Here is a 13,834-nt window from a genome sequence, read left to right as displayed (position 1 = left end):
GAATAAATGGATTAGAAATGTCCTTGAAATTTTCAAACTTGCCAGTTTGGGCTGAGTGTGAATGTCACTTTTCCTCTTTGTAGCCTCAGCACACAAATGTCTGCTTCTGGTACGTTCCTCCGAGTTTGCGTGTCCTGGAGGACAATGAAGAGAGAATGAACCGCCTCTCAAAGGTAAGTGACACGAGCTCCTCTGTTATGGATGTTGGTGAGTACATTGGGCCTTTTACAGGCATGTCATCTTTATAATGTATTCATAGATCTTTAGGAGAAGTTTGTCTTAGACCTTGGTGCATGAACACACTCCCCTCTGTGGGCTCCTGGAGAGACAGGACCTAGAAAATTGGTATAGCCAGACTTTTAACAACTGTGCTTGCTCCTGTTTTCTGAGAGTGAGTTTAGGATGTCTTACAATAAACAATTAGATGGTAACCTGTACTGGCATTCCCAACACAGCAAGAATCCTTGCTGGCATTGACTGACCTGCCAAACAAAACTGGTGCTCAGTTACATGCACGGAAGAGACTTTGGGCACCAGGAATGAGGAGAAAATAAAGTTGCTGCTGACCCTCTTGAGAGGTCAAGGTCAAGGCTGCCCTATGGGGTCTTTAGAGCTGTGGTGACTCTCAGAAGGAAACAGGGCCGGGAGCAGTAGTAATAACAGCCACTTTTTAGAGTGTGTTGTGTCCCGGGCTCAACTTTGATCTAGCATCACATCGCTGAACTCTCACAGCCACCTCCTGTGGGAAGCACTGTCGTCTCTCCATTCTGCTGATAAGAAAACTGAAGCACAGAAAAAAAAAAAAAAGTCACCTCAAAATCACACTTAAAGTCTGACCCCAGAGCTGGAGATCATGCACAGTAAATTCTACCATGGCCAGTAAGACCCCCTTTCTTTTATCCTCTCCTGCTCCCATTCTTGCACACAAGTGAAATTTGGTTTACGATGCACACCAAAGCGAGCCTTGAAGGGAGGTAAATGCAGGGGCCCATTTCCCACAGTGTTGGAGGAACGGGAAACTAGGGATGGTCGTGTGTATTGGATCTCAGAGGACTGGTTGGTTGGCTGCTTGGCTGATTGACTGGCTGGTTTTCTATTTTCCACAAAGGAGAGGCCCACCTCCAGTCACTGCCCAAAGCAGGGAAGGCCCTCTCCTCCACTGCTAAGGAGCCTCGGTTGCCTCACTGACCTTCCGGAATACTTTATTTCCTTCAAGGATAAATGAAGAATAGGAGTTTGTGTGGGTTTAAAACCTCCAAAAAAGCTTATAAATTGTAACCTGCCCTTAAAGACTCAGAATCAAACTTATACATAGTTCAGATATTTAAATCAAGTCTCCTAATAAGAGAATTGATTCACATTCCTGGCTACCCATCAGAGTTGTCCCAAAGCTTTATAAAAAAATACTGGTGACCAGATCTTATCCCAAGATTCTGAGCCAATTGTTTTTGGATGGGTTTGGGAATGGTTCTAAAAGTTCTCCAGGTGATTCCAATGTGTCACCCAGTTTAAGAGCCAGTGACCCAGAGGAACAATGGAAGAAAGCTTCTAGAACAGGTATCCCTGGGTGAATGCAGCTGGAATGGAGGGATCATGGTCATGTTTGCAATTTTAGGGAAGTTGGTTCATTCCAGGAAATCGAGCCCATGGACAGAAAGGGGGTAAAGATGGGAGTCACATTGGAGAGCTTGATAGGTGCAGGCACAAAAAAGGCATGCTGTCATTTAAGAGGAAATAATTCTTTTTTTTTTTCCTGGAAGTTTTACGGTGGCTTCTCCATAGTGTATAGTACCTTAACAGTGACTAATCTGATTTAACAAGTTAGTTAGAAATTAGATGTTTCCATTCTTACTGACTTTCACTTCTTTAATGAACCCACTGACCACACAAAGAATACATGGAGTAGTTTGGCTGTTTTCATTTGTTGAATTGATTCATTATAGCTGGGCTGAGAGATTGAGCAAGATATGAACACAGAACAGAAACGTTTTCATTTTTCATCATTTTCTGAGCAAAAGTTATCTCTGAGTTTCCCCCATTCGAATACAACTGTCTTCAAATGTCTCTTAGATTTTAGCACATCACATAAGTTGTGATGGGGATGGAGGTTATTTCTTGGGGACAGCCATTAAAATGTTAGTAAACTGTTTTTATACTTTTGGTAGTTAAAATTTGAAAGTTTCTGGGGATTGCAAAATGAATTCTCTTAATTTTTCCCTCTCCTGTGACTCAGTTTTCCTGATTGTAGTAGAGAGAATTCATCGATTCAGAATTGGAAATCAAAATAGAACCACATAAAATATCACCATTAACTTTTGTTTATTTATGTCAATAATTTTTTAGAGTTTCAGGAAAGTTTCTTATTAAGTATGAAGCCCCTGAAATATGTGTCCAGAGACTAGTAAAATCTACACACACACACAAACACACACACACGTAATCTTGGAGAGAAAAGAACTGAGGTGAAATAAATCATCTGTACTGTCCAATATGGTAGTAATAGCTACATGTGGCTATTTAGATTTAAATCAATTAAAATAACTTCAACTAGAAATTCACTTCTTCAGTCACACTAGCCACATGTCAAGGTGCTCAACTTGTGACTAGCAGTTATTATTAATATCTTAGATAAAGCAGATAGAGAGTATCTCCATCGTTAGGTAAAGTTCTCTTAGGCAGTGCTGATATAGACCCCAAATTCCGGGATGTGTGGTGTGTGGCCAACAGGAGAATTGAGTTAAATTACTTGGCTTAGCATACAATGGGCTCTCAAAAGTGTTTGTTGAGCTAAAGTGACTTTTGCATCTTCCAGAATAGGGAAAGAAAACAACATTCAGGAAAAGTACTAGTGAATTTAGGCTTTTTCCCAGTGCACATGCTGGCTTGGTGGTAGCTATCTAGGTAATAACTGGTTTTTACTAAAACAAGCATAGTCACAGCTTCACGAGGAAGGTAAAGATGAGAATCTGCTTCGTGCATTCCCTGCTGCCCAGTGAGGACTGTGAGTCTGCTGATGGCACATTGTCACTGAGGCAACGTGGACCTGAGGGCCTGGCATGCTGTGGGGACATGAGCACGTGCCTTAGATACAGGCAAAGGACAGCAGGCAGACTCAAGACAGATGCTTATCAGACAAGAATCCACAGGCGGTATATGGAGCACCTCTTGTATTTTTGGCTCTTCTTTATCATCATCTCCTTATGTTTTAATTTTCATTATATTGGATCATTATCTGCATCTCTTCTATCAGCTTTTGTAGTCCTATAGTGATGGATGGACTTTCAAAAAGTCAACTACAGATTTACAAGTAAGTTGGTAAGGAAGTAGCTTGGCCTCATATTTAAGGAGATTCATTTTACTACATGTAATGGGAAATTTAATAGGTACGATTTTAACATTATAAAATGTCTTATTTATGGTTATTCTTATTTATTTTTTAAGATTTCACTCATGTCTCCAAGATTTAAAAACAAAAAGTCTGTGTAATACATAGTAAAAAATACATTTCTGTGACAGCTTGTAAGATTGTTTCATGATGCTTCAATCTGAGCTCTCTTTGGAGGGGAAATAAATGTGGATTCAAATTATGAAAGAGTTCCCTGGTTATTATTTTCTTAAGGACTGAAAAAAACTGATGGCACAAGGGAGAAAATGATACCCTAAAACTCCTAAGGCCGTCCCAAAGAGCTCTTACTGATTAGGCCCTTAGTGAATTCTTCAACATGGAGCTTTTCTCTCTGTTCCCTTGACTTTGTTTATTCAGCAAAACCAAGAATGTGACAACAACATCAAAAAAAAAGTCTAGAAATAAGTGAAAACTATATATATTCATCAGAATAGTCAGAATTTTATTTTCCTTCTTAACTTGCCATTAGTGATTACGTAATGAAGTAGACATTCCACGTTCCTGCTAATTTTAGTTCATCAGCATTTTCTGGAAGCCAAAGGTCATATGTATTTAGACAGCTCTGATTTCTGCCGACCCAGTCAGTTTCACAAACTGTGGGGATTCAATCTTGCTTTATACCAAAATCTGTTTGGGACAATGGTTATTACCATTAATCTCTTGACATTTGTTTTGCATTTATCTGGAAAGTTAGAGGTGGTTGTCCTTAATAATTAGGGACATTCATATGTGTTTTTTCTCCTATTGCCCATGAAAACTAAATCAGAGTTTAATTCACTGCATAAAAACATATCATTGTTTTTATCAGTTCTAAAGAGGAACCATGATTTATTGCACAAATAAAACTAAGGAACTGTTATATGATTCTTTTCCCCTTAAATTCCTGCAGACACATGAATTTGGAATTCCTCTTCTAACTTGAAATATGTCTTCCCAGGAACACATTGACTTGCCATGGCTTCCACCACAAAGTGATAAATTTGATGTCTTTAAGATAGAATATTCTAGTAGATCCATTTCAGAACTTAATCCCAAACGTGAGATCTTTAAGTTCTTTTTCATATTTATTCCCTGGGATGAGCCTGGTGTTCTGCCTACATCCTTAATCCTTTGGGTGAAAGAAGGACCGGCCTAGCAGAAACATCCCTCTTTATATTATCTCTCCGTGGAATAGGGAAGGGACTGGAGAATTTGTTAATCTAGAATCAGAAAATCTCAGCGCTGGAACCACTGTCCACATTTTCAGACAAAGAAATTAGGTTCAGGATGTGAAGCCAAAGTGAAATGAAGGTGAAGGCAAAGTCTGTCCTTGGCTTTGGCTTTGATAATGAAGGACAGCAGAGTCTGCCACCCCAAAATAGGCTTTTTGGGATATAGATTATTTTAAGCTAGTTGTTAAGGAACAAAAGACTCAGAAACAACCTCTGACCCTTCCCCTTTATCTGTTTAAATGAACTTAGATAGAGGACCTGCTACAGGAAGGCAGTTACCATCACAGATGACTATAGTTTAATATGAATGAGGTGTGATAAACAGAGAGAAACTGAGCAAGGCCTATCTGTTCTAAGTCCTCTCTGTGTCCCATTGTTAAAGAAGGCCCAAGAACATTTATTTACCAAACATTTGCTTTTCCATCTCTATGTGAATTACCTTCCTGCCTTGTGAAGTCCCAAACCACAACCTCCCCTTTGCCTCAGCTCCTGAATGGCATATAAACCTCAGCTGCCCGATACCTCCTTGGATCTCATTATAGCACCCCCAAATGTGCATCTGTAAAATAAACTTGGGACATTTCCTCCGGTTAACCTGTCTCTGTTAAATTTGATTATTAGCCCAGCTAGAAGAACTGAGAAGGTGGGAGGAAAGTTATTTTTTGTGTCCCCACAGTTTCTAACAAATCACTGGGCCTGATGGAAACTGTGTTGATGCTGTGTGAGTACTTTGAAGAAGAAAACCTCGTTATAAACCAATGATTATTTAAGTGTTGGTATTAAACAGTGACATGTTCATAATAGCATTCTGTTGGAATCTAACTATCCTTCATTTAAGATGGATCCAACTGTGATGTAAGGCCTGGTCCCCATTTTGAACTGAATTGCTGACTGTATGTCCAAACTGAGTCTGAAACATTCCTGATGTCTACCATTCCTCGTTACATATTTGCAACAATGAACTTAAAAGGTCAAACGTTATATTTACAAATTCCAATGGTAAAATATATGGACAGATCGCACATACAACAAGACATAATCTAAATGTATGCCTTTATAGTTAATAAGGATGCAGGGACCCCTCAATAGGCACCCAGCACCACTAGCAAACGAAAGAAGTGGAATTCTGTGCCTGCCCTCCAAGAGCTTAGGGTTGAAATACAGAGATAAACTGTATTTTGTCATAAGTAAGAGGACATAATCTGTGGGTAAAAATCATCTATTTACAACTTAAAAGAGAAAAGATGCTAGTGGACTAGAAATCAGGAAGGGCTGCGTAGCAGCTATAGAACTGTGGTAGAGGTTTGGAATGTGTGTATTGGATGTGAACTGGAAGAGAAAAGGGATTGTAAGCAAAGAGAACAAGTGTGATGTGGTAAGACGGAAGGCAAGTGTGAAGGGATAAAATTATGGGTGGTACATTCAAGGGATATTAAATAAATAGATCTTGTCCCACTGGAAGGTTTATTTCAGTGAACACTGGAAGATGAGTCCTCAGAGCTGGGTGACAAAGAGTTGAGTGAAAGAGTTTGACCCTGATTTCATAGACAACAGAGGATGGCTGGTGCTGTAGTCATTCAGTCTGGCATACATGTGGTAAAATCTTGTCTGTGATCCACGTATGTAAGTCCTGTGGGTTCAGCATTTTTCTCAGCTGATTCTTCACCATTATTAAGAAACATATTTCAAAATACCTTATAAACTGAGGTAATGCAAAAGGAGAATGAAAAGAATCTAGAAAGCTTTAGGGTCTCAAAAAATTGCTTTAGGGTCTCAAAAGTCTGCTTATTTTTATACTTCACTTGATATCGAGGCTTACCTGTTGGAAGCCATTTTCTGAACTATGTTTTATTTCCAATGTTTTCACATTTACTGAGGGAAAAAGAATACTCTGCTTTAAATGTTGTACTGCTAAACTCTTTTAGCCTTGGACCAACACCAGATTCTTCCCATTCTCCCAAAACATTAACTAAAAAGTCAACAAAAAGGTCGCAAGCCCCTGATAGCCTACCATTTACTATTCTTCGTATCACATTTAAGATATTAGTATTGAACTGCTCCAGTCCTCCAATCCCAGGAAAACTTGGAGGCAATTCTTTCGAGGAAAAACAAATATGATTCTAATGTTTAGTTAAAAATGAAAAATGCTGCTTGATAGCAGGTTCTTGGTCTAAGGGAAGAGTCCCCAGGAGAAACAGTCACCGTTTTGAACTGTTCTCTCCCACAGGTGGCTCCAGTGATTAAAGCCAGAATGATGGAGTACGGGACCACAATGGTCAGCTACCAGCCCTTGGGAGATAAGGTCAATTTCTTCCGCATGGTCATCTCAAATCCCGCAGCAACTCACCAAGACATTGACTTCCTGATTGAAGAAATAGAACGCCTTGGACAGGATTTATAATAACCTAGCTCACTAAGCTGTTTCGGTTCTCTAGGTAGACAATTAAGTTGTCACAAACTGTGTGAATGTATTTGTAGTTTGTTCCAAAGTAAATCTATTTCTATATTGTGGTGTCAAAGTAGAGTACAGTTTAAAAATCAAAAAAAAACATTGCTCCTTTTAAAATTCCTTTCTTAAGTTTAGAATACCTCTCTAATAATTAGCGACAAGAGGCTGTGTTCTAATCAATAAGGAAAAGCTTAAAATTGTTATAAATTCTTCTCTTCCTTTTAATATAGTGTGCAAATCAAATTTTCTTTTCACTTCAGAATAGTAGGATTGAATAGTGCCAAATTGCCCCTGAATCATAAAAGGTTCTTTGGGGTGCAGTGAAAAGGATAAAGTAAATATAAAATATATGTTGACAATAAAAACTCTTGCCTTTTTCATAGTGTTAGAAAAAAATTTCTAATTTACCTATAGCAACATGTCAAATGTACTTAAATACATATAATTTTACAAAAGGAAAATATATATATTAAAAGAAATCCTATTTTGTAACATATAGATTTTTATTTTATATGGGTTATACAAACTGCAGGGGCAGATATAAAAAATAAGCCAGATTTTTTTTTCTCTTTCTTTTAATGGAGGCACAATAAAACACTTAGCAAAGTTATATTGAAACATAGGCCCACAAAATTCTTAAAAGGTAGGATGCTTTCTTTCTGTTCATGTTATGGCTTACCACATCTCTAAAATCAGTATTATAAAACAAACACAAAAAGTTCCTTAATATGATTGATCTGATCGACAATAAGATTCTCTTCCCATATAAGTTTTCCACCCAGTGGACCCCTTGCAGACACGCTCAATAAGCATGACAAGCCAAGCCTCATCTTAGACTAAATTAAGGGAATCGTTTCTCTTTGGCTTTCCACTTCAATCTGTTTTGAACAGAATGTTGATGCTGGTTCTTGAAGCATCTTCCCAAACAGTATTCTTTTATTAGGTCATTTGAGTTAATTAGGGGAAATAAAAATAAAATCTAATCAGTCTGAGCAAAGAGGAACCAAGCACATTCCAGAATGTGGTAAGCCCTGAAAATTAAAGTCAGCTTTGGGAGAAGAGAGCTCTGTGTGAGAATAATGACGTGGATGCCATATTGACACTGTCCAAAGAGTCATTTATCTCCCGGGTAATTGCTTAGTCCCATTCCCTCCCCATTCCTACCAACAAAAGTCTCTCCCACTAGCTTCCCTATCACTGGAATCCCAAATACTTCATTTCTACTCCATGGGTGGTTTTTTTATGCCCTGGAGAAATGAGCTCCTCACCCAGGATTTTAAGACAGCATCTTAAAACCTTTTCTCTATCTCCCATCAAGGTCCAAAGTGACCAGAATATGCAGATAATAAGATACTTAGAATTCAAAATAGTATTTTAAAAGCACCCTCTGCCCCTGCAAACCTGATGGAAAGACAGGAGCTAACAAGCACTCCCACAGATATTTATGGAGCCACAGATTCTCAGATGCTGACTGCTAGTAGAGGAGACTGTGGATTCATGTATCAGATTGCAGACACAAATTTAGAAACATTCGTCCTTTCTGTATGGACCAGAAATAGTTTTTACCAATAGGTTATTTTTCCCATCCCTGCTTCTTCCAGGTCCTTCCCCAAGTTTGCTGGGAGACATGTGCAACTGTATGCAGTGAAATCCCTACCAATTATAGCCCAGAGAAGGAGGTAAATAAAGCCAAATAGGTCCCAGTATTTTAATAAATACTCTTTAAAGTAGTCTGTAATTGACCCAAGAGGGAAGGAGTGAGGGAGGAAGATTGTTTTGAACATTAGCCAAAATTCCCAATGCAAAAGGCCTTTGTGTGGGACCATTCCTTACAAATTTTAGAAAAGTTTGGCTTTAGCTTTAATCAGGAGTGACATGATCATTTTCATTTATACAGCAATATTGTGTTTATTATTTTTAAATACTTGAAAAAAAGTGTGGTATGTCTTAATCTGAGACACAGAAATGGCATGGACTTCATGTACTGTCACAAGGCTGTGAGGAAAGAAAAGGAAACCAATTGTGTGTGTAACTGTGTTGCCTTTATTATAGATAGTACCATCTTGTCACCTCAGATTGGGGTTGCGCACTTTAGATCTGAACTGTACAGTGTTGCAAATCAACATGTGTTGCTGTAAAAGCTTGTACAATATATTATTGATATGTCTTTTTCTGTGTGGTAGCTGTATTGATATTCTGAGAACTGCATTCGCATCTGTTCCTGTGCTCTCTCCCTCCCTCTCTCTGCTAAACTGTACGCCCTCCACATCAGCTCTAATACAGAATATGCCCTCGGCTAAGCTTCCCACTGAGAAATCTCCTTTGAGACTGGTGTGGTTTCACAAAACGCAAAGTGAACACTACTTTGTCTCTGAAGATGGAAGAAACCCATTACGGAATGTCACGGACTGCTAAAATTGCAGGTATTGTCCCTGCTGGGGTTTGGAGTAGGTGCCACTCCTTGCAATATGGACAAAGAAAGCACAAGTGTAAATATGGTACAGGATAAGGAAGAAAGGAACCTAACAGTGGAGATCATCTTGCACGTACTCTCCTGTTTTCAAATGCTAAGTTCAAGCACTGTGTATTTATTAGTTACGTGTGCCAAAATACTGTTCCCAATTGATGTTTCTGAAAGACGTCACCATCTCTCCAACATTATTCTATGACTAAAGACAGAAAAAAAAAAAAAACAAACATGTGGCAACCTGTTCTTCTTACCAAATATAAACTTGTGTGTGATCAAAGTATTTTATCTGTGTCACCTCGTTAAACCCAAATAAATGTGTAAGTGTGGACACATCTCAGGCTTAGAAAGCTTATTTCTGACCTTGCCATGTTGTGGAGCTAATTTTTAATGAACTGCCTGAGTAAAAGGCCCTTCATTTGCCACAGAGTTCAGCGTGGGCCTTCGGGTCTTTGTTGGGGAAAAAAGGCTCTTACATCTGCAGTCGCCCCCCACTGTAGCTTCTAAAGAATATTGTTCACCACCCTGTTTTCTCCTTTAATCAGATCCAAGCTTTTAAAAAAATATGTGTATTTTTTATTGTGTAAAATTGCATGTACATACACAAGTAGACAAAACAGTACAATAAACTCCCATGAAGGCTTCATCCGGCTTCAACATTTGCTGATTCAGAGCCTAAATCTTGTTTCATTTATTCCCCACTCCATATCCTCCCCAACACCAAATTATTTTTATATGAATCTGTAAAAAAGAAGAACTCCTAAAAAAAAATAAGTCCTCAATGCAATTATCCCAACTAAAACTGTAACAGTGATACTGCCATAATGATATGAAATACCCAGTTAGAGTTCTCATTCCTCTAATTCTCAATTCTATAGCAAAACCTATGGCCCATGGCCTGTGGCCCAAGAAACCCAGGAAGACCCCACACACTTTTCAGGACAGCTGGGGCACATGCAATTCAGGTGCACAAAACGACGCTGTATGCACGTGAGCTATTGCAGCGCAGGCAGATGAAAAGCCATGGGAATTTAATCAGTGGACTATATCCTGATATGCCTTGTCAGGGTATTCTGTGGCCAAATAAATACAAATCAGAGTTAGTATATGTTACGAATGTTTATGAGTGCTATAATGTGATGGGAGGAGGTATCATCCTAAAGGACTGGGTTAGGGTGGCCTGGAAACCTAGAATCCTGCTAGGAAAGGTCGGATCCATGCACTCACGTTTTCATTCCTCCAATGAGGCATCTCCTGGAGCAGCTGCTGGCCTCAGACTGCCAGGCCTCAGATGCCAGCTCTGCCATTCATTAGCTCTGTGACCCTGCGCAAATCACTTAACCTCTCCAACTCTCAGTTCACTCATCTGTTAAGTGAGGACAAAAATAGCAGTTTTCTCAAGGGTGATAATCAAGATTCAAATGAGAAGAAAACTCAATGCTTGCAACATGCTGAATGTTTACCACGGTATGTGTTCATTTTATTTTTATTCTGCGTTGCTGCCTATAAGAACCAGGCTTCAGATGCAAGCCCTTCGAGCTCCGTAACTCGTCTAGAGGAGATCGTCCTAAACACATAGAGGAGACCACAGCAGCATCTCCCTGTAGAAAGCCATGTTAGGAATTCTCCCTAAGGACAGCAGGCTGGTGGCTGAGGCAGCCTCCGTCACAGCCTTAGCCCTAGCTTTAATAGAGTATGGGAAGAGACCCAGAAAGCCTGGGCAAGATAGCTGAGCAAAAAAGGAAGAGCAAGAGGAAGTAAGCTACTTTAGTTGGGACAAATTATCCAGTGTGTGTTCCTAACCTGTTTCCCCAGGGCACATCCTTGCCTCAGACAGGCTGCCATCAGAATTAGAGTGAAATGACATAGGACGTCAGGTTCAGCTTCATTGGAATTGCCAATATGGTCACTTTCATTTATAGTGAGGCTCAATCATTGGGGGCATACCAGAAGGAAGAGTAACTTAGTCTTCCTCAAGCCATTAAAGAGTTTCCAATGCCTCGAAAAACAAGTAGCAAAGAAACACTAAAAGTTCTGAATTGAAGGTCATCGCTGCCCAGGACCTGCTGTCATTGGCCCTGGCCTTGGAGCGTGCACCTGGATAAACACACAAAGTACATACTCAAGCAGCTGCACAGCCACTTCTCTACTTGAAACCCTGCGTCCCACTTTTGGAAAAAATGTTTGTGGTCTCTATGAAAGTGTCAGAACTGAGGCGTCTGGTTGAAGAAAAGTAATAAAAAGCTTATTACAGCTCGCAAGAAAAGAACTTGCCAGAAGAATTTCAATTTATTTAAACATGGTAACATTGTAAATTCCAGGGAAATTCAATTATACAAACTTGAGAAAAGGAAAGATTCAAAGAGTTTTCTTCCAATTCAGATTTTAGTCAGTCCAAAGGAAATCTTGCTGCGAAATCTTTTGCCTTCTCTTTATTTCCTTTTATGTCTGTTTTGGGATTGTGGAGATCAAGAAAGTAAGGCATAGAAATTTTCTTTAGTGTTTATTTTTATTTAAATTGTTGCGTAAGATTGCATACATTTCCTCTGTCCTACTGAGACATACTCTAGAGGGAGAAGCCATTTCTCGCTGTGCGTCTCCACAGCTGGCTGGGCCCAGGCTGAACTATATGCAGGAAAGAGCATATGGTTACCAATTCTTACTTAGCAGCCAAGAGATAAAAAATGAGTTTCCTTCTTTCTCTGCATGCACTTGTTAATGTGGCAAATACAAAACATCCACTCACTTCCCTTTTTTGAAAGGGTGGATGGAATTTCAGGTAAAATATGTATCAAGAATTAACCATTGATGGTTAGGCCTGGGTGGGAAATTAAATTTTGACATTGAGTGATTCTCTCTGCTCCTGTCATAATGAGCCATATAATTTATTATAAGAGATAATGTAATCTAGGAGTAAATTCAATGCATGAAGGATCCCAAACAACTGACATCATTAATCTAATAATTATAGCAATATTTAATGAAGGAAACGAGGAATGGAAGAACGGGCGAAGAATGACCTAATTCTTTTGCCTTACTCTACCTCAATCTGAGGCAGCTATTCTAAAAATCCGGAAGCCCCTTCAATACTTCCTGGACTAATGGCAAAAGAATCCTCAGTAATATAATCCTCAGTAATATATTATCCCTTCTTTTTATAAATTCTGAATGTCTTTTCCTCATCTGTAAAATTAGGTTAGTGATACTTATTGCAGAGGGTTGTAAGGATTCAATGAAAAACCATCTGTAAGGCCCTTGGCAATAATCACCTGCCAGTGACTGTTCCCTTCTGTCCCCAGCTCCATCCTATACCTGCCCTGCCTTCTGTATTAGAATGGCCTCCTGATGGAATGGCTGCTGGGGAGTCCACCAGATCAACATTCACTAAGAATCTGATTGCTTCCCTGGGTAGCTTTTCATAGAAATTAAAAAGGTTTTGTTTGTTTGCTTGTTTGCTTAAACAAAACATCAATGGGGACCATGCACTTCTGCAAAGAGCCATGGGCTTGAGCACACTGGGAGCAGGTTGTATTTGGTCAGCTCATTTATAAGGACTTTATTGGATTCTATTTAGACAGGGCCCCACAAGGGGCAGAGGAGATAATCACCTATTAGCTGGTGAGCAGCAGCCACCTGAGACAGAGGACCCAGGGTGACAAATGCTACTGCAGCAGCCTTTGCTACAGACATGACTCATGGGAGCCACGGGAAGCCTCAGCAAGCAAGGAACGGGATCAACTAGACTGCGTGTCCCACATTCTACGCCACGATGACACTGGTGCTGAGGAAGAGTCTCATTCTGCTTTCATTCGCCACACATACAGGCTAGAGGAAGCCACTCACCCCAGGACCCTTAACAGGCGCACACACAAGAATCCCTGTCAACTAAGAACACCCTAGGTTCTTCTAATACAGGAACCATAATTACCTCATTCTCCCTGTGTCCAGTCAAGGGATTCCTCCAAGAAAGAGGAGATGAAAGAAATGGAAACGGCCTTAGTCATTCCCTTCCCTTCTGAGGCTGTGTAACACACAGTTTGCTTCAGGAATATATTTATATTTAGGGACCACTGTGCTGTCCCATCATGCTTGTAAATATATTATAAGAGATAACGTATATATGTGTGTGTGTGTGTGTGAGTATATATATGGGTGTGTATATGTATGTGTGTGTGTATATGTATATATGTGTATATGCATATATATACATATATATACACACATATATAAAACTGCCATGTTAAAGAATATATCTACAAGCTCTGCATATATCTAAACTTCCTATGCCCACAGCTCCACTT

At 39.5% G+C, this 13,834-nt stretch overlaps 1 protein-coding gene across 2 annotated transcripts in view; it reads left to right on the top strand.

Moving 5' to 3' along the window:
• The window catches only part of GAD2 (glutamate decarboxylase 2), a 71,415-nt gene extending 61,546 nt beyond the window's left edge, over window positions 1-9,869 (top strand). For both annotated transcript variants that reach the window (XM_081059810.1, XM_081059811.1), the window contains 2 exons: window positions 84-173; window positions 6,845-9,869. In XM_081059810.1, the coding sequence (XP_080915936.1) occupies window positions 84-173; window positions 6,845-7,018 (264 nt within the window). In that variant the 3' untranslated portion in view covers window positions 7,019-9,869. The remainder of the gene's footprint in view (window positions 1-83; window positions 174-6,844) is intronic.
• The last annotated feature ends 3,965 nt before the right edge of the window (window positions 9,870-13,834 follow it).

This window comes from Rhinolophus hipposideros (assembly GCF_964194185.1).
Source record: "Rhinolophus hipposideros genome assembly, chromosome: 1".
Lineage (NCBI taxonomy): Eukaryota > Metazoa > Chordata > Mammalia > Chiroptera > Rhinolophidae > Rhinolophus > Rhinolophus hipposideros.
This window is presented reverse-complemented; position numbering and strand designations above follow the sequence as displayed.